We start from the raw sequence: 27253 nt of genomic DNA on the forward strand, positions 1-27253 counted from the left end.
CAGTACAAGTTCTTCTCGCTCAACTCTTGCTACAAGAATTCTGGGTTCACTAGCAAAAAGAGTGACTGGGTAAGTGAGTCATCTTTTCCTTCTCCGGTAATGAACAAATCTTTTTGGTTCAGCTAGAGGCTCTATCAAGTCCTGATCGTCTTCCGGTTTGAGAATTCAACACAACGTGCAAAATGAATAGCTAAGATCAAGTTATCAACACTTGCTTTTTAACTTCAGAAATTATACTAATCAAATGGTTCCTAATTCTAAAGTCCCCAACAGCGGCACCAAAAACTTGTTACGCCTAGTGGCACACGCAAGTGTACGTGGTCGTTCAAGTATTAAAGTAGCTCTTATTAAGAGTTGGGTATCGTACCCACAGAGACTTCCAATTAATATAATTTGATTTTTCCAATACTTTCTATTAAATACAAGTGCTATCAAGGTTAAAAGAGTGATTGATTTTATAATCTAAAATTTAAGTAAAATCTAAACAAAAGCGATTCAATTTCTAAAGGGTTTGAACAATGTTTGGGTAAAGTCAACTATAGCTCACATCAGGAATTATGCACAGTATCTTGTAAACTAGATATTCATCAACTATCTAATCAATGATCACAGGGTTAAATATATGACTATGGTATCCCAACCTCTAATCGCCTACAATAAATGGCAGCCTAACTACATCGTTGAGCGGGGATATGTTAGACCAATTGCCGAGCATTACGATTTCTTCCTGTATAATGACCAAGCAAGGTCTCTAGGTACATACCTATCCTAGAAACAAATTAATTCTAATTCTTAAGAGAAAATCATGCTCCTCATGCCCCATGTTCTATCCTCTTATTCCTCTCTCGAGTTCAATTCAGACAATATGTTTATTTCAATGGTGATCAAGCATGAAATATGAAAAACAAGAACATAAGAGAGATTCATATGATAGTTAATGTCAATCCATGAAACTTCAATAATTTACAATCATCTTGTAGCCACAGCCCTAGAACTAGGGAAATTAGCTACTCATAATAGGAATTTCGATCAAGCAAAGTTCAAATATCATAAATAGATCAAAAGTAGAAGAGTTTAGGAATGAACCCTAAAAACAGATGAAATAGCTCTCCAAATCGTCGTTCTTCAAAAGCCAAGAAAAGAATAATTAATAATATAAAATATTAGTCTATTTATAGTTAAGTCGAAACGGCAAAATTTGGCATTTTGGGGCGTGACACGGAGGAGTTGTTAAACTCCACTTCGAGGACTTCTTCTCTTCTCCACGACACAGGTTTGTCACGGACCATTTTGTCCCAAATTGTTAATTCACGCAAATTCATCAATCAGGACACGGACCACTATGTTTCACTTTCCTTTCTCAAACCAAAGATAAAATCCCTCTCTGGATCCTTCTCGATATTCATTTCTTCATTCTTCTTTTTTGCTTCTTTTCAACTTGGATCCTTTCGTGTTTCCCAATGCCCATTTCAGTGCTCGTTTCTTCATTTAAGCTCACCTACACAACTAATCATGTTGGTTATTATATATGCAATCGAAAGACTCAACACGACTATAAATTAACATAAAATGATTCCAAACTTAACCACAATGCGGGTGTTATTTGGTTCCTAGGCATATAAATACACATAAGATCAGTTGTTTGCTGGGTATTATGTTGTTGATACTCACCCTTGCTTCTACACTTATGTAGCATCTGATCCCGGACGTGTGTGATATTTTTTCCTTCTATTGATCTCGAGGCTCGTCAAGGACTTGAAGAGGTAGTTGTTTGTCATTCGGTGGACCCATTTTTTCCTTTTCTTACACTTTGTTCTATTTGAGAAACGAAGATTGAGACTTATATTTATTTCTTAATTCTGTACTTATGTATTTAGTGGCTTGTACACGTGTCAACCCGATTTTTGAGGTTTTAGTAAAATAACAAGTTGTTCGCTTTATCTTGTTCTTGTTTTTACTATTTTCTTCTTTTCTTTCATGTTTGTTGGGTTGAGGCTGACTTGTCTTGGTGGAAAAGTCAGGTGCCATCACGTCTATTTTTGAGTCATGACAAAATGGTATCAGAACCCTAGGTTCATAGGTCTCACGTGTGTACAAGCCTAGTATAAGTAGAGTCTTAAGGATCGGTATAGAGACATCTGTATTTATCTTCCAGATGCTACAAAGATTAATAGGAAAGTTCTTTTTATTCATCCTTTCTAATCGTGTGTGGTTATCTTCACTAGTGTTGAGTTGTCACGTCTTGTTTTGGCAGATGTCGAGGACCCGAGCTTATATTTCTGGAGGTTATGGGGAGGCAGTCCCCGAGGTTGTTGTGCATGCCCCAGCTAGGAGTAGAGGTAGGGCCGAGCTAGAGGTAGTTTTCATGGATTAGCCCCGGCTAGAGGTCGTTCTCGCAAGGCGACACCAGCCAGAGGTAGAGCTAGAGAAGCTTCTCTTGAGCCATATGTTGATGTTAATAAGGATCAAGTTCCTTCCAAGTTTGGAGCTCTGTTATTTCAGGAGACTTTGTTGAGGATTTTTTGTGTGTTAAGGAACCTTTCTCTCGGGGCGCAGACCCCAACAACAAACTCCAGGCGTTCATGTTTAGGTAGGCCAACCACCCGTGATTCCTACACTGGATGTGGGTGCAAAGTTTGCTCTTGAGGTTATCTTGACAGCGGTTGATCAACAGTGTTATGAGAGGTTAGAAGATGAAACCACCCAAGTTTCAGGGTGGTAAGAGCGGGGATGCTCATGAGTACTTGGCTTTGTGCTATGAGATTCTTGAGGTTATAGGTATGGTGGATGCTCGTGGTGTTCGATTTGTCGCCCTTCAGCTTTGTGGTCGCGCCAAAAAGTGGTGGAGGACTTTTATGAGGTCTAGACTAGTTGGATATCCTCCGGCAGAATGGGATGTGTTTTCTAGTGCTCTCTAGGACCACTTCATTTTGTGGAGCATGAGAGAGGAGAGTCGTCTGATATTTGAGAGCTTGGTTCAAGGCAGTTTGTCTGCGACTGAATATGAGGCCCATTTTGTGAGCTTTCTAGGACTTCTACGACTATTGTGCCGGATGAGGCAGAGAGAGTTCATAGATTTGTGAGAGGGTTGACTTTCTCCGTCAAATCTTATGTGTTCAGGGAAGCTAGAGAGAGGGCTTCTTTTGAGTCCATTGTGAGCACCACCAAGAAGGCGGAGTTGATGTTTTTATAGGAGTTTGGGGAGCCCAAGAAGGCCAGTACTTCTGGTGCCTCATCTGGGTGTAGAGGTCCACATAGAGATAGTGGATCCTTCTAGTGTCGTGGGCCGGTTAATACTTTTATGCCAGCAGCTAAGAGTGGACAATCAACCCAAGGATCCTCTAGTTCTGGCCGAGGTGGCCATGGTAATTCGTATGGTTCACAACAACAGTTATCTGTGTTGAGATCTTGTTTTACTTGTAGGGATTAAGGTCATATAATGTAACAGTGTCCTCTACAGACTCATTCAGTACCTCTAAGTTCTTATTCAACTACTCCAGCTAGGGATTTAGCATCTCCAAGTAAAGGTCGAGGCAAAGCTCAATCTGGTAGATGTGGCAGGACTATTGTAGGAGTACTCTATCTCCACAGGGTGGAGGTAGAGGTTCTACTCAGACTATAGGCGGCCGACATGACCAGTGTTATGATTTTCCAGAAAGGCCTGAGGTTGAGACTTCTAATATTGTGATCACAAGTATCGTCTCAGTTTGCCATCGACCTGTGTCTATATTGTTTTATCGTAGATCTACTTTCTCATATGTTTCTACCTATTTTGTTGTTGGGTTTGATATGTTGTTTGATTGCATGCATGTGCTAGTGGTGGATCTAGTGTATCGATCATGTCTTGGTTTTTTGGTCGGGTATGATACTTGGGTATACCTATTCATTTTAGGAATGGTAGACTTTTATATTAACTTAGGTATGGATTGGCTTTCTCCGCATCATGTTATTATTGATTGTTATGCTAAGATTATGACCTTAGCGATGTCGGGTGTCCCGAAAGTTGAGTGGACTGGTGCTAGTGGTTCTTACCCTAGCAAGGTTATCTCTTTTATTAGAGCTCAAAGATTGGTTGATAGAGGGTGTTTGTCCTACTTGGATTTCATTCGAGATACTAGTGTTAAGCTACCTCCCATGGATTATGTGCCCCTGCTTCAAGAGTTTGTAGACGTTTTCCCTACTAATCTTCCAGGTGTTCCTTCGAATAGGAATATTTACTTTGTTATTGACTTGAAGCTGGGCACCAAGTCCATTTATATTCATCATTATTGTATGACTCCAGCTGAGTCGAAGAATTAAGGGATCATATGCAGGATTTTTGAGTAATGGGTTCATTCGCCCTAGTACCTCTCCATGAAATGCTCCTATGTTCTTTGTGAGGAAAAAAAATGGATCCACTTAAGATGTTTATTGATTATCTACATTTGAACAAAGTGAAAGTGAAGAATAAGTATCATTTTCCTCGTATTGATAATTTGTTTAATCAGATTTAGGGTGCATCTCTGTTTTCTAAGATTGATTTGAGATTTAGTTATCATCAGCTGAAGTTAGGGCATCGCATATCCCTAAGACAACTATCAGGACTCGTTATAGTCATTATGAGTTTCTTGTGATGTCGTTAAGTTTGACTAATGCCCCCGCAACGTTCATAGAGTTGATGAACGGGGTGTTTTAGCCTTATTTGGATTCTTTTGTGATAGTGTTCCTTGATGACATCTTGATGTACTCCAAGACTGAGGAGGAACACGATCAACATTTGATGAATATACTCCAGAGATTGAAGAAAGATAAACTTTATGCCTAGTTCTAGAAGTAAGAGTTTTGGCTTGAATACATGGAATTTTTGGGACACGTGGTGTCCAATGAGGGTATTCGGGTTGATCCAACCAAGATTGAGGCAGTGATGGGTTAGACCAGACCTATATCGATAAATGAGATCCGGATTTTAGTGGGACTTGCGGGCTATTACAGATAATTTGTGCAGAGCTTCTCAACTATTGCATCACACTTGACTAGATTGACTCATCATAGTGTGAGTTTTTAGTGTACTGACGAGTGTGAGGATAGCTTTATAAAGCTCAAGACCTCATTGGTGTCGACTCTTGCTTAGACTTTACCTGAGGAGGGTGTGGATTTCACCGTTTATTGTGATGCTTGTGGAGTCGGGTTAGGCGTTGTTTTGATGCAGAAGGGTAAGGTGATTTCCTATGCTTCTAGTAGTTGAAGTCCCATGAGAGAAACTATCGCACCCATGATTTAGAGTTGGCAGTCGTAGTGTTTGTGCTTTAGATATGGCGATAATATTTGTACGGGGTTTAGTGTGAGATCTTCAAGGACCATCGGAGTCTTCAGTACATTTTCACTCAGGGAGATCTGAACTTGAGGTAGAGCAGATGGCTTAATCTATTGAAATACTATGACATCATCATCTCTAGGGAAGGAAAATATGGTGGTCGATGCTTTAAGTACGAAGATTTCTAGCATGGGGAGTTTTTCCCCTATAAGTGTGGAGGAGAGACCATTGGCTAGATATGTTGAGAGGTTAGCCACCAGTCTCGTCCGATTATAATATTTGATGATACATGTGGTTTGATTGCTTTTATTGAGGTTTGTTATTCCTTAGTTTAGCAGATTCGTGAGCGTCAGTTTGATGATAAGAAACTGTCTCACTCGAGACAAGGTAATGAGAGGGGAATCCAAAGAGGTTTCCCTTTATTCTTAAGGTGTCTTACAGGTTCGAGGTAGGATTTGTGTGCCCAAGGTGGGGGAGTTGATTAGACTGATTCTTGAGGAGGCCCATTGTTCTCGATATTCCATTCACCCGGGTGCGGCGAATATCTATCATGACTTAAGCCAACATTATTGGTGGTGTGGCAAGAAGAGGGATATTGCAGTTTTTTTCGAGGTGTTTGACTTGTGAACAAGTCAAGAATGAGCACCAAGGACCTAGAGGTATATCTGAGAGGATACATATTCCTACTTGGAAGTGGGAGTGGATCACTATGAACTTTGTTGAGGTACTACCTACCACCGCGGGTGTTTATGACTTCATTTAGGTGGTTGTTGATAGGTTGACCAAGTCCGCCCATTTAATCCCAATTCGAGTGAGGTATACGTTGGAAAGGTTAGTCGAGTTTTATATTAGTTAGATTGTGCGATTGTGTGGAGTCCCGGTTTCTATTGTCTCTGATCGAGGTTCATAATCACTTTCCATTTCTGGAAGGCTTTGCAACATAGTTTGGGTACCCAGTTAGATATGATTACAACCTTCTACACTTAGATAGATGTTCAGTCCGAGCGGATGATTCAGGTGTTGGAGGACATGCTTCGAGTTTGTGTGATTGTTTTTGGTAATAGATGAGATCAATATTTTCCCTTAGCAGAGTTCGCCTACAACAATAGTTATCATTCCAACATTTAGATGGACCCTTTTGAGGCATTGTATGGTAGACGGTGTAGATCTCCAATCGTATGGTTTGATTTAGATGAGATGGATTCATTAGATATAAACTTGCTTAGAGATGCTTTGGAATAGTTTCGTATCAACCAAGGTAGACTGTTGACAGCTTAGAGTCGACAAAAGAGTTATGCAGATCAGAGAGTTTGAACCCTAGTATTCATGGAGGGTGATCATGTTTGGCTCTGAGTGTCACCCATGAAGGGTGTGATGAGGTTCAAAAAAAAGGGTAAGCTTAGCCCTAGATTCATTGGACCCTTTGAGATTTTGAGTCATATGGGAGAGGTGGCATATACGTTGGCTTTGCCACCTAGCTTGTCAGTTGTGCATCCAGTGTTTCATATTTCCAAGCTTCGGAAGTACATGTCGGATGAGTCCCAAGTACTTTATCTTGATCTAGTTGAGTTGGGTACAAACTTATCTATTGAGGATGAGCCTATAGCCATTTTGGATATGAATGTCCAAAAGCTTAGGACCAAAGATATTGTTTTAGTGAAAGTGCAGTGGAAGCGTCGTTCAATTGGTGAGGCGACTTGGGAGACAAAGTCTGATATGCGTGCCAAATATCCTCATCTTTTCGAAGATCTGGGTACTTTCTTTTGCCTTATGTTCGAGTACGAACATGGTTATTATATGTTGCGCCCCCTAAAACTAGATGACTGAGCTAGAGCCTAATGTGTAAACTAGTAGCCTAATTAGGGGTTAACACAAAGGTTAGAGTCAGAAAATAACCTTCGGTAGTCAATATAAGTGTTTTTGGGTGTAGACGTCAAGGTATGACCCCCCAAGGACCAACCAAAGGTCCTTGAGGAGGACCTTGAGATAGCCTACCCACGAAGGGCATCCACGATACGTGGATGGACCCACGCCCCGTAGGTGGGGGTCATGGGTCAAGGCTGGACCTCCCCTATTTTTCTAAGCTTCTGACCAGCACTCACGTTTGACCAGCACGGTCCGTGGACCCACCCACGGTCCGTGGGTCAGGTCTCGTGGATTAGGGCAATTTTTGGTTATCAGTTATTAAGTGGGGGGGGGGGTTAAGGGATGGACTTAGGATTAATTAATTAATTAAGTAGGGTCGTTTGATACTAATTAGACTACCTATATAAACCTAATTGACCTCTAAACTAAGGCAACTAATTCATTCTTTTCAAGACCCCAAAACAAACTCATTCCCTCCTAAATATTTCTCTCACTAAAACCTCCATTGGAGAAGAAGAAGAAGAAGTTGAAGTATAAGGTTCAAGAACTCATATTTCCTACCCAAATTCATGAGGAATCTTCATCTAAGGTATGGTAGTCTTTGATTCATGGAATGTTTTCTTCCATGGAGTCCTCAAACTTCCAATTTCAAAGTAGAAAATTCTCCAAAACCTAGGGTTTTCATTCCAAGTCATGGATTCTCTCTCAAAACGTTTTCAATAATTTATTTGTTTTATATTATGGTTTAATTATTGTTTAATGGTGTTTTTATGATAAATTCTCCCATTAATCCATGAAATTACCATAACCCTAATTTATGACTTTCAATATGGGTGAATTGTGTGGAATTGTACTAGTTGTAATTTTGTTCTTTAATCATATTATTATCCATGTTGAATGTAGTAACCCTAGGTTGGTTGGGAGAATGTGATCCTTGATCCAAGAAGGGTAAAACATGAGAATTATGCCAAAATTTAGGCTTCATGCATATATACTTTATGAACATGATTATAATCTAATTATTGTGTTAATTGAAAGTTCATTCTCATAAACACATAATGATCATGATGTGAAAGTTCTTCTCACTAAATGATGGTTCTAAGGTTGAAAGTACATTCTCACTGATTGAACCTATGAGCTATTATTATGAATTGTGTTGGGTGGAGGGTAAGACACTCCTTCATGCATGTAAATTCAATTCAAGACTAATTATGAAATTGTGAGAAGTAATGCTTAGCACCGAGTGGATATTGATTATGAGATAGATGCTCTCCCGTTAAGAAAGTCTAGGTTTCTAAGGTAAATCTCATGAGATGGAAGCTCCCCCGTTAAGTAAGGTTGGGTTTCTAGTAACAATCTTTGTATATCATAACTATGTGCCCTCATAGGTCTTTAGCTAGTGGATCCACCTAAAAGCTAATACATTTAGTTCTACCTTAGGCAAGTAGGACACCTCTTTTCAGTGTGGGGCATGACACCGAATTCCATGTTACGCTCACATGGTCTCTGTCGGTTAAAGCTTATTCCCAATGTAATTAAAAGATGAATTATTAACTATGGTTGCTCAAGGAGTTCTACTTAGCATGGGTAGGATTATGGGATATTACTTATGCATGGCACAAGTAGACTTTGAGAGTATTCATAGTAGGTTTCTATTATGATGTGATGACTTATATATTGAATATGCTCACGAATTATGCTTTCACTCTAATATTCATGATGATTTTCAAACTTGACAAAGTGCATGCTCTTCAACTAAATTGTCCCTTTTTAGCATATTTCCATGGTTTTGTCCATGGATATGATACTTGGTGCATTTTTGTACTAACCCATATTTCTTCTACATTTTTCCACAAAGTGTAGGTTCCGGCGTTTGAGGTGATTTTCCTTTTTGTTTAAGCTTGGATTGACTATTCTCCAAAGCTTGTGGTGAGTCCTCATGGATCCGAGGATGAGTGATGTTTTGTTGTTCCTTTCATTTCATTGTACTTCATTTCAGATTTCTATTGTAAGGGATGTGACCCTATTTTGAGACTTCGATTGTAATAGATGGCTAAATAAGACAATGTTTAGACTTCCGCTTTGCTTTTATGAAAATTTCCTTAGACTTTAAAAATGCCTTTTTTACTCTTTATTGTTCTTTACTTATGTGATGATGATGCTAAGTAGCTTACATGGTGCCTTTAGGGGCAGTGTGTGCGTTGGTACGTCTAGGGGGTACCCTTGGGTCTTAACAAACTTGGTAATTAGAGCAAAAGGTTTAGAATGATTCTAGGATGATGTCTCATAAGCCATGTCTAGTAGAGTCTTATTCATGAGTGTGAAGTGCGCCACATTTATGAGTGGGTGGCTATAAGATGTTTAGGAAATATCACTTCTTTCATTATTTTTAGAGTCGTGCCTTAGAATTTAACTCTATAAAAGTCCCTTTCATAACCCTTCTCTTGTGTCTTTAGGAAATGAATACACGAAGGGAGAACGCTAGAAGGGTGGAAGAGGAGAATGTGAATCAAGGAGTTCCTGACGGTAATCAAACTCCTCAAGGCAATCAAGCTCCGATTGATCCTCCAGCCATGACGGATGTGGAGATTAGGTCGGCTTTGCTAACATTGACCCAAGCCATGATGGTTCAAGCTCAAGTCGTGACAACTCAAGCCCAAGCCATGACGGCGCAAACCAATAGAGATATTGGGCCTAAAGTGAACACTAACATAAGTTCTATGGCTTCAAGATTGAGAGATTTTGCTAGGATGAATCCTCCCGAATTTCTCGGTTCCAAGGTGGAAGAGGATCCCTAAAGATTTATTGATGAGGTTTGCAAGATACTTGGTACCATGGGGGTGTCATTGGAAGAGAAGGTGGAGCTAGCCGCCTACCAACTAAAAGATGTAGCTCAAATTTGGTATGAACAATGGAAGGGTGAGAGGCCAATAAGAGCAAGTCCAATAGATTGGGATGTGTTCAAGGAAGCATTTCTTGATAGGTTATTTCCCCTAGAGTTGAGGGAACAAAAAATGCAAGAGTTCATAAACCTTCGACTAGGGTGGATGAGTGTGAAAGAGTATTCTCTCAAGTTCACCCAACAATCCAAGTATGCTCCAACCATGGTGGCGGACTTAAGGGCTAGAATGAATAAATTTGTGATGGGAGTATCCGAGTTGGTAGTTAATAAATGTCATTCGTCAATGCTTATACCAAGTAAGAATATTGCAAATCTTATGGTTCATGCCGAGAAAAAGCTCAAGAAAATGAATAGGGAGGCAAAGAGGGCTAGAACCGGTGATGGGAACTTCTCCAATGCTAAGCCCGATGGGCAAGGTCGACAAAGGTTCAAGCAAAAGTTTTCCAACCAAAGTTTTTCTAATGCTTCCCCAATGGTCAATAAGGTTAGGGTAGGTGCCTAACCCTAAAACCCAAGGAGGAAATAGTGGTGGGTCTTCTATGATCAAGCCTTATTGTGCTAAATGTGGTAAGAAACATGATGGTAAATGTTTAGCCAGTTTAGTTGTTTGTTATGGTTATGGTAAGAATGGCCATCAATTTAAAAATTGCCCAACACTTACGGCCAAGGGAAGAGAAGATAAGCAAACTCCTCCAAGCAATTCAAACTCCAATGTTCAAAAGCAAAACCATTTTTATACTCTTCGATCCCGAGAAGACCAAGAGAGCTCCCCGGATGTGGTGACTGGCATGTTACAAGTCTTTTCTATTGATGCATATACTTTGTTAGACCCCGGTGCCACTTTGTCCTTTGTGACACCTTTTGTGGCCATAAAATTTGAAATACTCCTCGAAGTGTTATTAAAGCCATTTTCGGTTTCTATCCCGATTGGTGAGTCTGTAGTGGCTACAAAAGTCTATATAAGTTTTCCCATTTCTTTGTCTCATAAAGTCACTTTGGTGGATTTAGTAGAGTTAGATATGTTGGACTTTGATGTGATTTTGGGTATGGATTGGTTGCATGCATGTTATGCATCTATAGATTGTAGAACTCGAGTGGTCAAATTCCAATTTTCAAATGAGCCAATTTTAGAGTGGAAAGGGGGGAATTCTATCCCTAGAGGTCAATTTGTTTCTTGTCTCAAAGCTAGGAAAATGATCTCCAAAGGGTGTATTTACTATATTGTTAGGGTGATGGATATGGAGTCCGAAATCCCTTCTCTAGAGTCGGTCCCCTGGTGAATGAATTTCTGAAAGTCTTTCCCGATGACTTGCCCGGCATTCCTCCCGAACGGGAAATAAATTTTGGCATTGATCTTTTGCCGGATACGCAACATATCTCCATTCCTCCTTATAGAATGGCTCCGGCCGAGTTGAAAGAGTTGAAAGTGCAATTGAAGGATTTTCTAAATAAGGGCTTTATTCGTCTGAGTATCTCTCCATGGGGTGCTCCAGTGTTGTTTGTTAGAAAGAAGGATGGATCTCTTAGAATGTGCATCGACTACCGCCAATTGAACAAAGTAACCATAAAGAATAAATATCCCCTTCCGAGAATCGATGACTTGTTTGACCAACTCCAAGGGGCTAGCTACTTCTCAAAAATTGACCTTCGTTCGGGCTACCACCAACTTAGGGTAAGAGGGGATGATATACCCAAGCCGGCTTACCGAACTAGGTATGGGCACTATGAATTCCTTGTGATGTCATTTGAACTAACTAATGCCCCGATGGCATTTATGGGTCTAATGAATAGGGTGTTTAAGCACTACCTTGATATGTTTATGATTGTGTTTATCGATGATATTTTCATCTATTCAAGGAGTGAGGGTGAAAATATGGACCATTCGAGGATTGTATTGCAAGTCCTTAAGTACCACCAATTATATGTGAAGTTTAGTAAATGTGAGTTTTGGTTGGGGTCTGTGGCCTTTATTAGTCATATTGTGTCAAGCAAGGGTATAGAGGTAGATCCTAAGAAGACGGATGTGGTCAAGAGTTGGCCAAGACCTCTAACTCCTACCGATAATTTAGAAGCTTTTTGGGTTTGGCCGATTACTATAGGAGGTTTGTTGAGGGTTTTTCCTCCATTGCTTCTCCATTGACGGCTTTGACTCAAAAGAAGGCTAAATTTGAGTGGTCGGAGGCTTGTGAGAAAATCTTCCAAGAATTGAAAGATAGACTTACTTTCGCTCCGGTGTTGACCTTACTGGAGGGTATCGATGGGTTTGTGGTACATTGCGACGCCTCGAGAGTGGGGTTGGGATGTGTGCTAATGCAACATGGTAAGGTGGTTGCCTATGCTTGAAGGAAACTCAAGGTACATGAGAAGAATTATCCGACCCATGATCTTAAACTAGCAGCGGTAGTATTTGCTTTGAAAATATTGAGACATTACTTGTATGGGGTCCATGTAGATGTTTTCACCGATCACAAAAGCTTTCAATATGTGTTTACTCAAAGGGACTTCGGTTCTCCGACAAAGAAGGTGATTGGAACTTTTAAAGGATTATGACATTAGTGTCCTTTACCACCCCGACAAAGCTAATGTTGTGGCGGATGCACTTAGTAGATTATCCATGGGTAGTGTGACTCACATAGAGGATGAAAAGAAAGACCTAGTCCGTGATGTGCATAGATTGGCCTGCTTAGGTGTCCAACTAGTAAATTCTCCTAATGGTGGTTTTATGGTTCATAATGGCTCCGAATCGTCCTTTGTGGTAGATGTGAAGTCTAAACAACACCCTGATCCTATATTAATGGAGTTGATAGAGTCGGTACTCGGGAAGTCCGTTGAGGCTTTCTCCCAAGGGGGAGATGGGGTACTTAGGTACCAAAGTCGATTATGTGTTCCAGATGTTGATGGGTTGAGGGAGCAAATATTAGAAGAGGCTCATGGTTCTATATATTCTATTCATCCGGGAGCCATAAAGATGTATCGTAATCTACGGGAAGTCTATTGGTGGAATGGTATGAAAGAGGATATTGCGGGTTTTGTAGCCAAATGTCCTAATTTTCAACAAGTTAAGGTTGAGCACCAAAGGCCGGGAGGTTCGTTGCAAGATATACCAATTCCCACTTGGAAGTGGGAAGAGGTGAATATGGACTTTGTTGTGGGTTTACCCCGTACTCGAAGGCAACATAATTCTATTTGGGTCATTATTGATAGGATGACAAAATTAACCCACTTCATTCCCGTCAAGGTTTCCCTTTCGATGGAGCACTATGCAAACTTGTATATAAGGGAAATAGTGAGGTTACATGGAGTCCCTTTATCCATCATTTCGGATCGGGGGTACTCAATTTACTTCACATTTTTGGAATTCTTTCCAAAAGGGGCTCGGTACTAAGGTGAAGCTTAGCACTGCTTTTCACCCTCAAATGGATGGTCAAGCGGAGCGCACCATTTAAACTTTAGAGGATATTCTGAGGGCGTGTGTTATATATTTCAATGGTAATTGGGACGACCACTTTCCATTAATAGAGTTTGACTACAATAATAGTCACCACTCAACTATTGGTATGGCTCCTTTTGAAGCCTTGTATGGTAGGAGATGTAGGTCTCCGGTTGGTTGGTTTGAGGTAGGTGATATTGCTCTTATTGGTCCTAATCGGTTTATGAACCTGTGGAGAAAGTTTGACTCATTCGAGAAAGGTTGAGGACGACTCAAAGTAGGCAAAAGTCTTATTTTGATGTAAGAATGAGGGACCTAGAATTTGAAGTAAGTGATTGGGTCTATTTGAAAATCTCACCCATGAAGGGTGTGCTTAGGTTTGGTAAAAATGAGAAACTTAGTCCCCGGTATGTAGGCCCATATCAAATTTTGAAGCGTATTAGGGAAGTTGCCTATGAATTGGACTTGCCAAATAAGTTAGCACCGGTTAACTCGGTATTTCATGTTTCTATGCTTAAAAATTGTATTGGGGACCCGGTGTCCATTATTCCTTTAGAAGGGTTGGGAGCTGATGAAAGCCTTTCCTATGAAGAGGTTTCGGTAGAGATTCTTGACCGTCAAGTCAAGAGATTGAGAAACAAGGAAGTAGCTTCTGTTAAGGTTTTATGGAGAAATCATCTAGTTGAGGGTGCTACGTGGGAGGCCGAAGCCGATATGAAGTCCCTATACCCTCAACTATTTCCTTCTACTCCTACTCAAGCTTGAGGTAAATAGTCCCTCTAGAATTTCCTTACTTTGGAAGTCATGTGTAAGTTGTATGTTTTCCATGGTGTCCTTAAATGATGCATGATCTTGATGAAATTTATCTTTAATGAGAAAAATGAGTTTTCATGATTTATGTTCCTCATGTTGATGTGCATTTGGTATGAGTTGCCTATTTGACTTCATGATATGTGTTAATGAACATGCTTTAGTATGTTTTAGAAAGTAATTGCATATTGGCTCCATGATGTTCTGTTGAGCATTATTTTAGTTGGAGAAGTGAGTTCCTCCTAGGAAAATGAGAATTATTGAGTTTCGTGCATATTGGGTCGCTAGATGTAGTTCCTACTCCCTTATTATGCATTGATCATGTTGAGATGGAATTGAAGTTGCCTCCTTTGAATAGTGCATGTTGTGAATAGTGCATTTCTAAATTTTGCATATTTTGATGTTTCATGCATGATGGCTGCTAGTCTTGAGTCTTTAATTCCTTAAGGTGTCTAGATCGTCATTCAATGACGAATGTTCCCAAGGAGGAGATATTGTTACGCCCCCTAAACCTAGAAGACTAAGCTAGAGCCTAATGTGTAAAGTAGTAGCCTAATTAGGGGTTAACACAAAGGTTAGAGTCGTAAAATAACCTCCGGTAGTCAATATAAGTGTTTTTGGTTGTAGACGTCAAGGTATGACCCCCCAAGGACCAACCAAGGGTCCTTGAGGAGAACCTTGAGACAGCCCAAAAAGTTGTCAAAAGGAAGCCTACCCACGAAGGGCATCCACGATTCGTGGATGGACCCACGCCTCGTAGGTGGGGGTCGTGGGTCAAGACTGGACCTCCCCTGTTTTTCTAAGCTTCTGACCAGCACCCACGTTTGACTAGTACGGTCCGTGGGTCAGGTCTCGTGGGTGAGGGCAGTTTTTGGTCATCAATTATTTAGTTGGGGGTTAAGGGAAGGATTTAGGATTAATTAATTAATTAAGTAGGGTCGTTTAATACTAATTAGACTACCTATATAAACCTAATTGGTCTCTAAACTAAGGCAATTAATTCATTCTTTTCAAGTCCCCAAAACAAACTCATTCCCTCCCAAATATTTCTCTCACTAAAACCTCCATCGGAGAAAAAGAAGAAGTTTAAGTCTAAGGTTCAAGAACTCATCTTTTCTACCCAAATTCATGAGGAATCTTCATCTAAGTTATGGTAGTCTTTGATTTAGGGAATGCTTTCTTCCATGGAGTACTCAAACTTCCAATTTCAAAGTAGAAAATTCTCCAAAACCTAGGGTTTTCACTCCAAGTCATGGATGCTTTCTCAAAACGTTTTCAATGATGTAATTGTTTTATATTATGGTTTAATTATTGTTTAATAAGGTTTTTATGATAAATTCTCCCATGAATCCATGAAATCCCCATAACCCTAATTTATGACTTTCAATATGGGTGAATTGTGTGGAATTGTACTAGTTGTAATTTTGTTCTTTAATCATATTATTATCCATGTTGAATGTAGTAACCCTAGGTTGGTTGGGAGAATGTGATCCTTGATCCAAGAAGGGTAAAACATGAGAATTATGCCAAAATTTAGGCTTCATGCATATATACTTTATGAACATGATTATAATCTAATTATTGTGTTAATTGAAAGTTCATTCTCATAAACACATAATGATCATGATGTGAAAGTTCTTCTCACTATATGATGGTTCTAAGGTTGAAAGTACATTCTCACTGATTGAACCTATGAGCTATTATTATGAATTGTGTTGGGTGGAGGGTAAGACACTCCTTCATGCATGTAAATTCAATTCAAGACTAATTATGAAATTGTGAGAAGTAATGCTTAGCACCGAGTGGATATTGATTATGAGATAGATGCTCTCCCGTTAAGAAAGTCTAGGTTTCTAAGGTAAATCTCATGAGATGGAAGCTCCCCCGTTAAGTAAGGTTGGGTTTCTAGTAACAATCTTTGTATATCATAACTATGTGCCCTCATAGGTCTTTAGCTAGTGGATCCACCTAAAAGCTAATACATTTAGTTCTACCTTAGGCAAGTAGGACACCTCTTTTCAGTGTGGGGCATGACACCGAATTCCATGTTACGCTCACATGGTCTCTGTCGGTTAAAGCTTATTCCCAATGTAATTAAAAGATGAATTATTAACTATGGTTGCTCAAGGAGTTCTACTTAGCATGGGTAGGATTATGGGATATTACTTATGCATGGCACAAGTAGACTTTGAGAGTATTCATAGTAGGTTTCTATTATGATGTGATGACTTATATATTGAATATGCTCACGAATTATGCTTTCACTCTACTATTCATGATGATTTTCAAACTTGACAAAGTGCATGCTCTTCAACTAAATTGTCCCTTTTTAGCATATTTCCATGGTTTTGTCCATGGATATGATACTTGGTGCATTTTTGTACTAACCCATATTTCTTCTACATTTTTCCACAAAGTGTAGGTTCCGGCGTTTGAGGTGATTTTCCTTTTTGTTTAAGCTTGGATTGACTATTCTCCAAAGCTTGTGGTGAGTCCTCATGGATCCGAGGATGAGTGATGTTTTGTTGTTCCTTTCATTTCATTGTACTTCATTTCAGATTTCTATTGTAAGGGATGTGACCCTATTTTGAGACTTCGATTGTAATAGATGGCTAAATGAGACAATGTCTAGACTTCTGCTTTGATTTTATGAAAACTTCCTTAGACTTGAAAAATGGCTTTTTACTCTTTATTGTTTTTTACTTATGTGATGATGATGCTAAGTGGCTTACATGGTGACTTTATGGGCATTGTGTGCCTTGTTACGTCTAGGGGTTACCCTTGGGTCGTAACATTATTGGTGGATAATGTAATGACCAGTCAGTAGTTTCTCATTTTTCTTGGAAATTACCATTTTTACCCTCCCATTATTGACCCTGAGTCGTTTTTGATTGATTTTTAAAAGTTGGTTTATACTTTGAGTTAAAAGTTGAGAATTTGGTAAGTTTTGATTTGAAAGGTTAAGTTGTTAAGAAAGTGGTTTTTGGTTTCTTATGAAGTTTTGAGTGTCGGAATGGGATTCCATCAGTCCCAATATGTGAAATTTGATCCGTGAGAGTCTTTGGTTTCAGTTTCCGAGTCTTTTTAAGGATTTGAGGTCCTAAGTTGTGGAATTTTAACCTTTGGGTTGACTTTGGTCAACATTTTGGGTTTGGATGCTCGAATCGGGATTTCGAGAGTTTTGTTGGATTCAGGGGATAATTTTATGCCTAGGTGAGGTCTTTCTTGATTTTTGAGAGGTCTCGAGTTTGTTTTAACCTTTTTAGACATTGAATTAGTTTCTTGTGATTTTCACAAATGTTAGGTGAATGAGACCTTTGATTCGTGTTTTGATGGTTCCATTGGGTCTAAAGCGTCGAGAATAATCGATTTGCATATGTGGTTTGTGTTTACGGGATTTTAAATAAATCTCGGGGGTCCTTTTAATGATTTTTACATGGCTGGTTTTTTTGTGTTCTGGTGCAACCCTCCGCCTTCGCGGAGTTTGTGGCACTTTCGTGGAGGGGAGAGGGTGAGAACCCCACGTTCCCAGAGTCTCGACCACATTTGCGGGAGACCTATCGCGTTCGCGGAGGTCCAGTCAGTAAAAAGCCCGTGTTCGCAGCCAGGGGTCCGTGTTCGCATAGGACCACTAGCATGTTAAACCCAAATCTTAGGGTTTCTTACCCATTTCATTTTTTGAGGTTTGAGAACTCGGTAGAGGCGATTACAAGTGGGGTTTTCAAGATAAAATTGTTGGGTAACATTTCTCAACTCTAAATCTTCAATTACCCATTATTATTATTGAATTTATCAGTTAGAATCCAGATTTTGGGTTGATAAATTGGGAGTTCTTCATGAACTTGAGTTTTGAAGTAAAGGTGCGTTATGAACTGATTTTCAAGTCCATTTTCGAAATGATTTTTCCTAATGAGTTCCTAAAGCCTTGATTAATATTTTTGACCCACCTTTCAAGGAAATTGTTGTGGGTATTATTGTTTCCGAAAAGTGATTGTTAATACTTCCTTATTTAAAGATTGTGTGGCTTCGGCAGAAGAGGAAGACTCAAATTTTGGAGTGATTGTTAATTGATTTAAGGCAAGTGTCTTCCTAAACCTTGTATTCTAGTTTGAATTCATATGCTTTCTTTGTTGATTGTGTGTTGGGAATAATGGGAATAAGGTGAAGGGTTTAAATTTTCCACTAGCTATTTCTAAATGAATAAAAAGGGGTTGAGAATTAAAAAGGCTATGTGTTGAACATGATGGTGTGAATTACCTAAATGTAACCCTTATTGATTGATTGATGAAATATTTGTAAGCATGAATATGGACTTGAATTGTGCAATTTGTTGTCTCTTCTATGTGGTATGATATTGTTTGTGTGCTTTGATCATTGAACATCATGATGAGATATGTGATGAGTAATTATATCGATGTCTTTTTCGACGAGTGTTATTAGGCCAATGTCTTTGCCGGCGAGTGTTATTAGGCCGATGTCTTTGCCGACAAGTGTTACTATGTCGACGTCTTCGTCAACGAGTGTTATGCTGTCGAGGTCTTTACCAGCGAGTGTTGTTGTGCCGAGGTCTTTACCAACGAGTGTTATAAGCTGATGTAAAATGGTTCCAACTAGTGATGATCATTGTGACTTGATGCTTATGCGTGACTTACTTGTGAATTGTAATTGATGTGCTTGTTATGTGTGACTGGACTACTTGTCATTGAGATTGACTTATTTGATTTGTTCGATTGTTGATTTGTGAAGGTTGAACTGTGAATATTGGGCCCGTGAGTTGTGTATTTTAGAATTGCTAGATTGGGCTGATTTCTGTGCAGGTTGTAGTTTGAGGAGGTCTGATTGGAGTGTAAAGGGTATTCGATTTCTAGCTAGTTTCTTTGATTAGTAGGTTGCTTGTTAGGTACCTTGTTGTCGGTACTCACCCCTGCTTCTAAACTTGTTTAGGTTTCGAGCTTGGACCCATGTGATCTCTTTCTCTTTTATTGATCTTGAGGCTCGTTAAGGGCTTGAAGAAGTAGTTGCTTGTCATTCGGCGGACCCTCTTTTTCCTTTTCTTACACTCTCTTGTATTTGAGAAATAGAGATTGAGACTTATATTTATTTCTTAATTCCGCACTTATGTATTTACTAGTTTGTACACGTGACAACCAGATTTCGGGGGTTTTAAGAAGAATAAGTTTTCCACATTATCTTATTCTTATTTTTACTGTTTTCCATTTTTATTTCGTGTTCGTTAGGTTGAAGGTGACTTGTCTTGGTGGGAAAAGACAGGTGCCATCACATCCTTTTTGGGTCGTGACAGATGCGCCACCAATCCAATCCGATCTAAAATATCATAAGGCCCAATGTATCTAGGACTTAGCTTCCCTTTCCACCTGAATCTCATAACTCCTTTCATATGGGAAACTTTCAAAAAAACCTTTTCGCCATTCCTGAACTCTAAATCATAAACTTTCTTTATCTCTATAGGACTTTGTCTACTTTTTGTTGTCCGTGGTAGTTCTTATATCAATGCAACTTTCTCTTAAGCTTTCTTAACCAAATCTGTACGTAACAATTGCGCTTCGCCAGGTTCAAACCATCCAACAGGTGATCTACATTTGCGACTATATAAAGCCTTATATGTTTCCATATGTAAACTTGATTATAATCAAATTCTGTCAAAGGAAACTGATCATCCCAATGACCACCAAAATCAGTCGTACAAGCTCTAATCATGTCCTCTAAGATCTCGATAACTCGTTCAGACTATCCGCTAGTTTGGGGATGAAAGGTTGTACTCAACTCAACCTCTGAATCCAATGACTTCTGAAAAGACGTCCAAAACTCAATAATGAATTGTGCACCTTGATATGATATTGTTGAAATAGGCACCCATGAAGTCGAACCATCTCTTGAAAGTAAACGATGTTAACTGCTTCGCGGTATAAGAAACTGAACTTGTATAAAATGAGTAGATTTTGTGAGTTTGTCCACAATCACCCAAACTAAGACGTGTTTCTTGAAAGTATTTGGCAACCCAACAACAAAACCCATAGTAATCCTTTCCACTTCCACTATGGGATAATCAAGTTTTGCATTACTCCACCTGGTTTTGATGTTCATATTTGACCCCTTGACAGTTTAAGCAACTAGTCACATGTTTCAAAATATCATCCTTCGTACCTTTCCACCAGTACAATCCAAAGTATTGATGCATCTTCATAGCACCTGCGTAGATGTAGTATTGTGAACTATGAGCTTCTTCAAGTATTAGTTGCTTCACATTACCCACCATGGGAATACACAATCTACCATTTCGATGTAGAACACCCTCACCATTAATAGAGAATGACTTTACGCACCCATTCTATACTTGATCTCGTAGCCTAGCAAGTTGGGATCGTTATATTGGCAAGTCTTGACTTCTCCAATTAAGGATGATTGCACCACCATTGCAAGAAACCTTCTAGGAAATGTATGATCAATTCAAACTCCATGATTGGTTAACATCTAAATATACATAGCCACAAGTCACCATTCCGCAACAATCCATGCCAAGCTAGCCATAGACTTCCTATTCAAGGAATCTATCACCAAATTTGGCTTTCATGGATGATACAAAATAGTAAGATCATAATCTTTAAGTAGCTTGAACAACCGTCGTTCCCTCAAATTCAGATCTCTTTTCTTGAATATGTATTGCAAACTCTTGTGATCAGTATAGATTTCACTTAGTTCACCGTAAAGATAGTGATGTCAAATCTTGAGTGCAAATATGATTGCGGCAACTTATAAGTTATGTGTCTGATAATTCTTCTCATAAATATTTAGATGTAGAGAAACATATGATACCACTTTACCATTTTGCATTAAGACACAACTCAAACTGATTCTAGATACATCACAATAAATGGTGAAACCACCCACCATGGTAGGTAAGGTCAAAATCGAAATCGTAGTCAATGCAATCTTTCATTTCTGAAAACCTTCTTCACATCCATATGACCATTCAAACACCACACCTTTCTGAGTTAAACATATCAATGGAGCGGCTATCTTTGAGAAACCCTCTACAAACCGTCTATAATATCATGTCAGCCCAAGGAAACTGCATATCTCTATGAGAGTATTCGGTTGAGGCTAATCGTGAAATGTTTCTATCTTCGCTGGTTCAACTTGGATTCCATCTCGTGACACCATGTGTCCTAAAAAAGAAATTGTGCTCAATTAGAACTCGCATTTTGAGAATTTGGAAAAAAACTATCGTTCTCTAAGTGTCTGCAATACAATTCTCAAGTGGTGTTCATGTTTGACCTCACCCTGAGAGTAGACCAAAATATCATCGATGAACATAATCACAAAATGGTTTAAGTATGGTTTGAATACCCTATTCATGATATCCATATATGTTATGGGTGCATTAGTTAGTCCGAAAGACATCACCAAAAATTCAAAGTGCCCATACCTGGTCCGGAAGGCTGTCTTAGAGATACCTTTGGTTTTAATTCTCAACTTATGATAACCTGATCTCAAGTCAATTTTGGAAAAGTGAGTAGCACCATGTAGCTGATCGAATAGATCATCAATACGAGGAAATGGGTACTTATTCTTGATTATTGCCTTATTTAGCTAATTAAAGTCAATACACATTCTCATCGTGCCATCTTTATTTTACACAAATAACACCAGTGTACCCCAAGGCGATACACTAGGCCTGATGAACACCTTATCAAATATATCTTGGAGTTGAACCTTCAATTCTCTCAACTCGGAGCCATATAATATGGAGAAATAAAGATAGGTTCAGTCGCTGACACCAAATCAATGTTGAACTCAATTTCCCTCATCGAAGGCAGTCCATGTAAGTCTTCTAGAAACACATCAACAAATTCCTAAACAACTGGGACACTATCAATAGTAACATCCTCCCCTCGAGTATCATGAACAATAGAAATAAAACTCAAGCACCCATGATTAACCATTTTGTGTGCCTTTACATAAGATATTATCTTTCCCTTACTCATATGAGCCATGCCTTTCCAAACTAAATATGGTTCTCTAGGAAAACTAAAACGTACAAGCTTAGCATAACAATCAACCAAAGCATAACATGATGTTAACTAATCCATGCCCATAATCACATCAAAGTTTGACATCGACAATTCTAGTAGAGCAACTATTGTGTCCTTCCCTTTAATTGATATCACACAATCTCTTTACACTCTATCCCACTAATAAAGTCTCCCATACTAGGATCATAACCATATATGGCACATGAAGAGTCACAACTCTTTATTCTAAGAATATAGTAAAAGATAGTGATACATGCAAAGAGATATCACACAATCTCTATACACTCTATCCACTAATTTTTCTTTCTTTCTTCTAGAATAAAGAGTAATTGCCCTAAAGTTTTTACTATTGCTTCAACAATTATGACGTAACTAACACTAGATAGGAGATGGGCTTGGCCCACTCTTTTTAATTCTCTTAATAAAACTTATTATTGATGAAATTACAAGCTAAATCTTTATTAAAAAAGGTTATTACACTCTGCCGGTGTGTATCGTTAGGATAGACATGCATCACTATATATGACATTGGACTTTATTGCACTGCACATCATTAGCATTTTTTTTTATTTTTGTGAGTGTTTTGTTATGGACATTGTGGTTTTTGAATATGAAACACATTGATGATGACATGTATTTGTTGAGGTATTGTTATACGTGTTGTGTGCTACATAAATTGTGAATTGTTAGGTTGAGATGGTCTGATTTTGTGCAAGTTGTAGTTTTGTGGAGGTTCGATTGGAGTGTTGGGAGTACTTGTGTTACGTATTGCTTTACTTCAGGTTATTAGGGATGCTTGTTGAATAACGTTTTCATTTGGTACTCACTCCATATATTTCTACACTTGTGTAGGCTACGATCCCGGATCATCTTGATCATCCATTCTCATCTTTGTCTAAGGATTTCTTTGGGAGTACATGAGGTAGTTGCTTGTCATCTCGGTGGGCATCACTTACTCTTTCATTATGTCCATGTTCTGTCCTAAATACAAAAACATTCAGACTTGTATTTCTTTTGAATCTATTGTAATATTTAGAGGCTTGTACACGTGAAACCAGGTTTTAGGGAATTTGAGTTATATTATGATATGTTACCTTTAGTTTCTTATTTTGTTCTTACTTCTGATTTTATCTTATCGTGGTTTGTTTAGGCTAACCTGTCTTGGTGGGATAAGACAAGTGCCACCACGCCGGTTTTTGGGTCGTGGCGTATTCACTTTGTCCTAATTTATGTGACACAAATGAAATTTGGAGAGACAACAAAAACGTTTATATAGTTTTTATAAATATTTTAAGTTGTTGATTATTGTAATTTATAGTACTATTTACGTAATTTTAAATAATATATGTTACTCCCTCTCTCCCAATTTATGTGGCACTAAAGAAAATTATACGTTCTTTAAAAAATTTAAGTTGTTATTTATTTCTATTTATAGTACTTTTTACGTAATTTTTAAATAATATATGTTACTCCCTCTCTCCCAATTTATGTGGCACTAAAGAAAATTATACGTTCTTTAAAAAATTTAAGTTGTTATTTATTTCTATTTATAGTACTTTTTACGTAATTTTTAAATAATATATGTTACTCAATTTGTCCCAATTTACGTGAAACTGATAGAATTTCGAGAGTCAATCAAATTTTTATATGATTAATAAATATTTTAAGCTGTTAATTATTGTTCTTTATAGTAATTTTACATAGTTTTCAAATATATAACAAACTAAAATGAAAAGCAACACAGACAAACTGAAGATAGAGAGAATACTGAATTTTTATAAATACCCTCAGTTAGAAGATGACAAGTCGACAAACAATTGTCTGCTACTAACTGCTTCACTTAGTGTTAATTTACTATAACACCCTATAGCAATAGTATGTGCACGACCAAGTAAACATTGGCAAAGACCCATAATTTGTAAGGGATCGTTTGGTAGAGTGTATTAGCAAAAATAATGCATGCATTAACTATATGTATTAGTAGTCCCTTGTTTGGTGCTTTTTTCATGCTATATGCATTAGTTATACACTTTATTGTGTATTGAGGAGTGTATTACTAATACCATGTATTTCTAGATATTAGTAATGCAAAGGATTTAATACATGCATTATCATGGTTAAAGACCCAATTACCCCTCAAAAGTACTTTTACATCTTTGCCACCATAATTGTGAAGGATAGTTTTGTAAATAAATATTTTTATACAATGCATACTATTTTTAATACACCAAACCAAACAATGCATAAGAAATCTATGCATAACTAATGCAAGTATAACTAATACAAGCATTACTAATGCAAACATTATTTATACACTCTATTGAGCATTATTCTTATACACTCTACCAAGCAACCCTTAAGTGTAAAAGGAATTTGAAGCTTGTAAGGTTAATGTTATAAGTGTATATTATTATTCCATAGAATTGGACAAGATTTGAGCTAATGTTGAAGCCCAAGTATGTGAGCTAACCCAAGATGGGTTTCATGACCTCATCTGGCCTTTGATGATCCATATGTGGGTGTAGAGTGTGAGGTTTTAGGCCTAAGCTTTAAGGCTAAGTGTTGAACCATATAAGGTGATTTATGACCATGAAATGAAGGTACGATTTGTTCATCTTAATGTTCATTGAAGCACCTCATAAGGAAGTGAACTTTTGTGCGATATGACCTTCCACAATGGAATTTATGGCCATAAAAGTGGTTGCACAACTGTAGGTTTTAATCTGGAAAAGATTTAAGAAGAGTTGAGTTTTTGAATCTGAAATAACAACCTTTCATGGTGGGATTCATAATTATAAATGGTCATCCAGGGCTACTTTCACGACTGTGAAACATTTATTGCCATGAGTTAGTCCATAAAGTTAAGTTGGCATAAAGTTTATAATATGTCCAAAAGTCAATCTAAGTTTTCATCTCCAGATCAATGGGCAGGCAGAGCGCATAATTCACACTCAAAAGGATATGTTGAGCCCCTGTGCAATTGACTTTTATAGGTAATTGAGATGATCACCTACCTCTTATTGAATTTTCTTATAACAACAATTACCATTCCAATATTCATATGACTTTATTTGAAGCACTTTATGGGAGAAAATGTTGGTCTCTTACTGGTGATTTGAGGTAGGTAAGGTCACTTTGATACGACCAGACTTAGTCCACCAAGCCATGAAAAATACAACATTTATCATAGAGCAGTTGAAAACTGCTCAAAGCTGGAAAAAATCTTATTCAGATATGAGGCGAAGAGATAGTCAGAGATTGATAATTAGGTCTTCTTATAAATATCTCCCATGAAAGGGGTGTTGCGTTTCAGTAAAAAGGGGTAGCTTAGCCCTTAGTACATCAAACTCTTAACAAATTTTGAGCAAGATTGGAAATATCCCTCAGTACATTAAAGGGAGTCCATAGGCCATGAATCATTCCACGAGTCACAGATGGTCCCCGTAGACTCAATCCGACATAAGTTTTTTCAATCTTATTTATGTCTTTTCCTTATGTCCTAAGCTTAAATCTCGATTTTTAAACATATGTTTAGGGATTATATCACAATATTCCCTCAGATTTCTCTCTTATTCTTTACCCAAAACTTAGAGCAAACCTCAAGAACAACAAAATATAGGGTTTCAAACTTCTCAATCGAGCTCCTCTATGATACTTTTGTTCTTCCAGGTATATATGGATTCAATGAGAGTGTCCTTTCACCCTCATGCCAAAGTTATATTTTCTTTCAAAAGATTACTATAGAATTCTTATAATCCAAGTTAGAATATTTACTCAATTTATGAAATTCCATCTTAAGCTTTTGTTCTTGATTGATTTCCTTAGTTTTTATACCTTATTGAACCATTTTATTATGATTTCTACGGGGGTTTTTAACCTTGATGATTTTCAAGCATGAAATTAACATAATATAGATTTTAGTTTCAATACATATTATATGAGATATGATTTTGAGCAAAGTTTCATTCTTGATTCTGAGCATATCATTATATGCAAATTATTTTGAAAGGACTATTTAACACCAAGAAAATGTGGGTTTGGAAAACTCAAATCCTCCCATAACTATGTGCCACCATAAAATTTGAGTATACCATTAGTCGATCAACTCCTTTATCCCAAAAGGCTTAGTTATGGATCCACATTAGATAGATAAGTTCTATACAATAAGGTATATGTCAGCCTTCCAATCGAGGTTATAAGTTGGACATCATAATTAAGCTCATATAATGTATATCAGATGTAAGAAACTCCCCATTAAGAATACTATTTTATTATATACACTTGAATTATCATCATGATTTCTTAGATGTGACAACTTACATTTATTTTCGGTTCAGGGCTAAAACAATTCACCTTTATATATTTGAAGCAAATTCTCTAATGATATCTACAAACTAATTTTTAGATGACTTTCATGCATTTCATTATATTTATGATTTTCTTTAAATTCACTAGTTCTTATTACATCTTGCCACTGAAATAATCATGTTTAACTTCTCCTTATATATTTAGTATATTTCACATGTTGACCGCATATTATTCTTTGTCCTGCATCCTATTATAATATAGATTCAAGCGTTCTCTCAGACTTGTGGCCAAACATGTTGTAATATTTCCGAATAACGACATGGATAGCATGGATCGCGTAAAAGCTTTAGAGAATCTTGATGGACACAAAGTAAAGAAGTACAATGTGTGGAAGATCCATCAAAGTGAAGATAATGAAGAAAGAGGCCATTTGTGCAAATGATCATCTCATAATTTCGAGAATTCACAAAAGAAGACTCTTTTCTTCCTTGGTTGATTGTTTAGTCAATTAGCCTTTCTTTCTTCCCTTCTCATCTCTTATTTCTAATCTATATCTTACTTTTGTGTTGTTTAATTCTGCATTTGATTTC

At 37.9% G+C, this 27253-nt stretch overlaps 1 protein-coding gene across 1 annotated transcript; it reads left to right on the plus strand.

Moving 5' to 3' along the window:
* The first annotated feature begins 6733 nt into the window (after positions 1-6733).
* On the plus strand, positions 6734-7120 carry LOC107058777 (uncharacterized). The gene has a single exon (XM_015304921.1). It carries the CDS (start codon positions 6734-6736, stop codon positions 7118-7120), a length of 387 nt encoding a protein of 128 aa, XP_015160407.1.
* Positions 7121-27253: the final 20133 nt, after the last annotated feature.

Source organism: Solanum tuberosum, unplaced genomic scaffold (genome assembly GCF_000226075.1).
Source record: "Solanum tuberosum cultivar DM 1-3 516 R44 unplaced genomic scaffold, SolTub_3.0 scf00634, whole genome shotgun sequence".
NCBI lineage: Eukaryota > Viridiplantae > Streptophyta > Magnoliopsida > Solanales > Solanaceae > Solanum > Solanum tuberosum.

Excerpts from the sequence above, each read along its gene's own strand:
- LOC107058777 (XM_015304921.1), top strand. The coding sequence starts at position 6,734 with ATGGGAGAGGTGGCATATACGTTGGCTTTGCCACCTAGCTTGTCAGTT.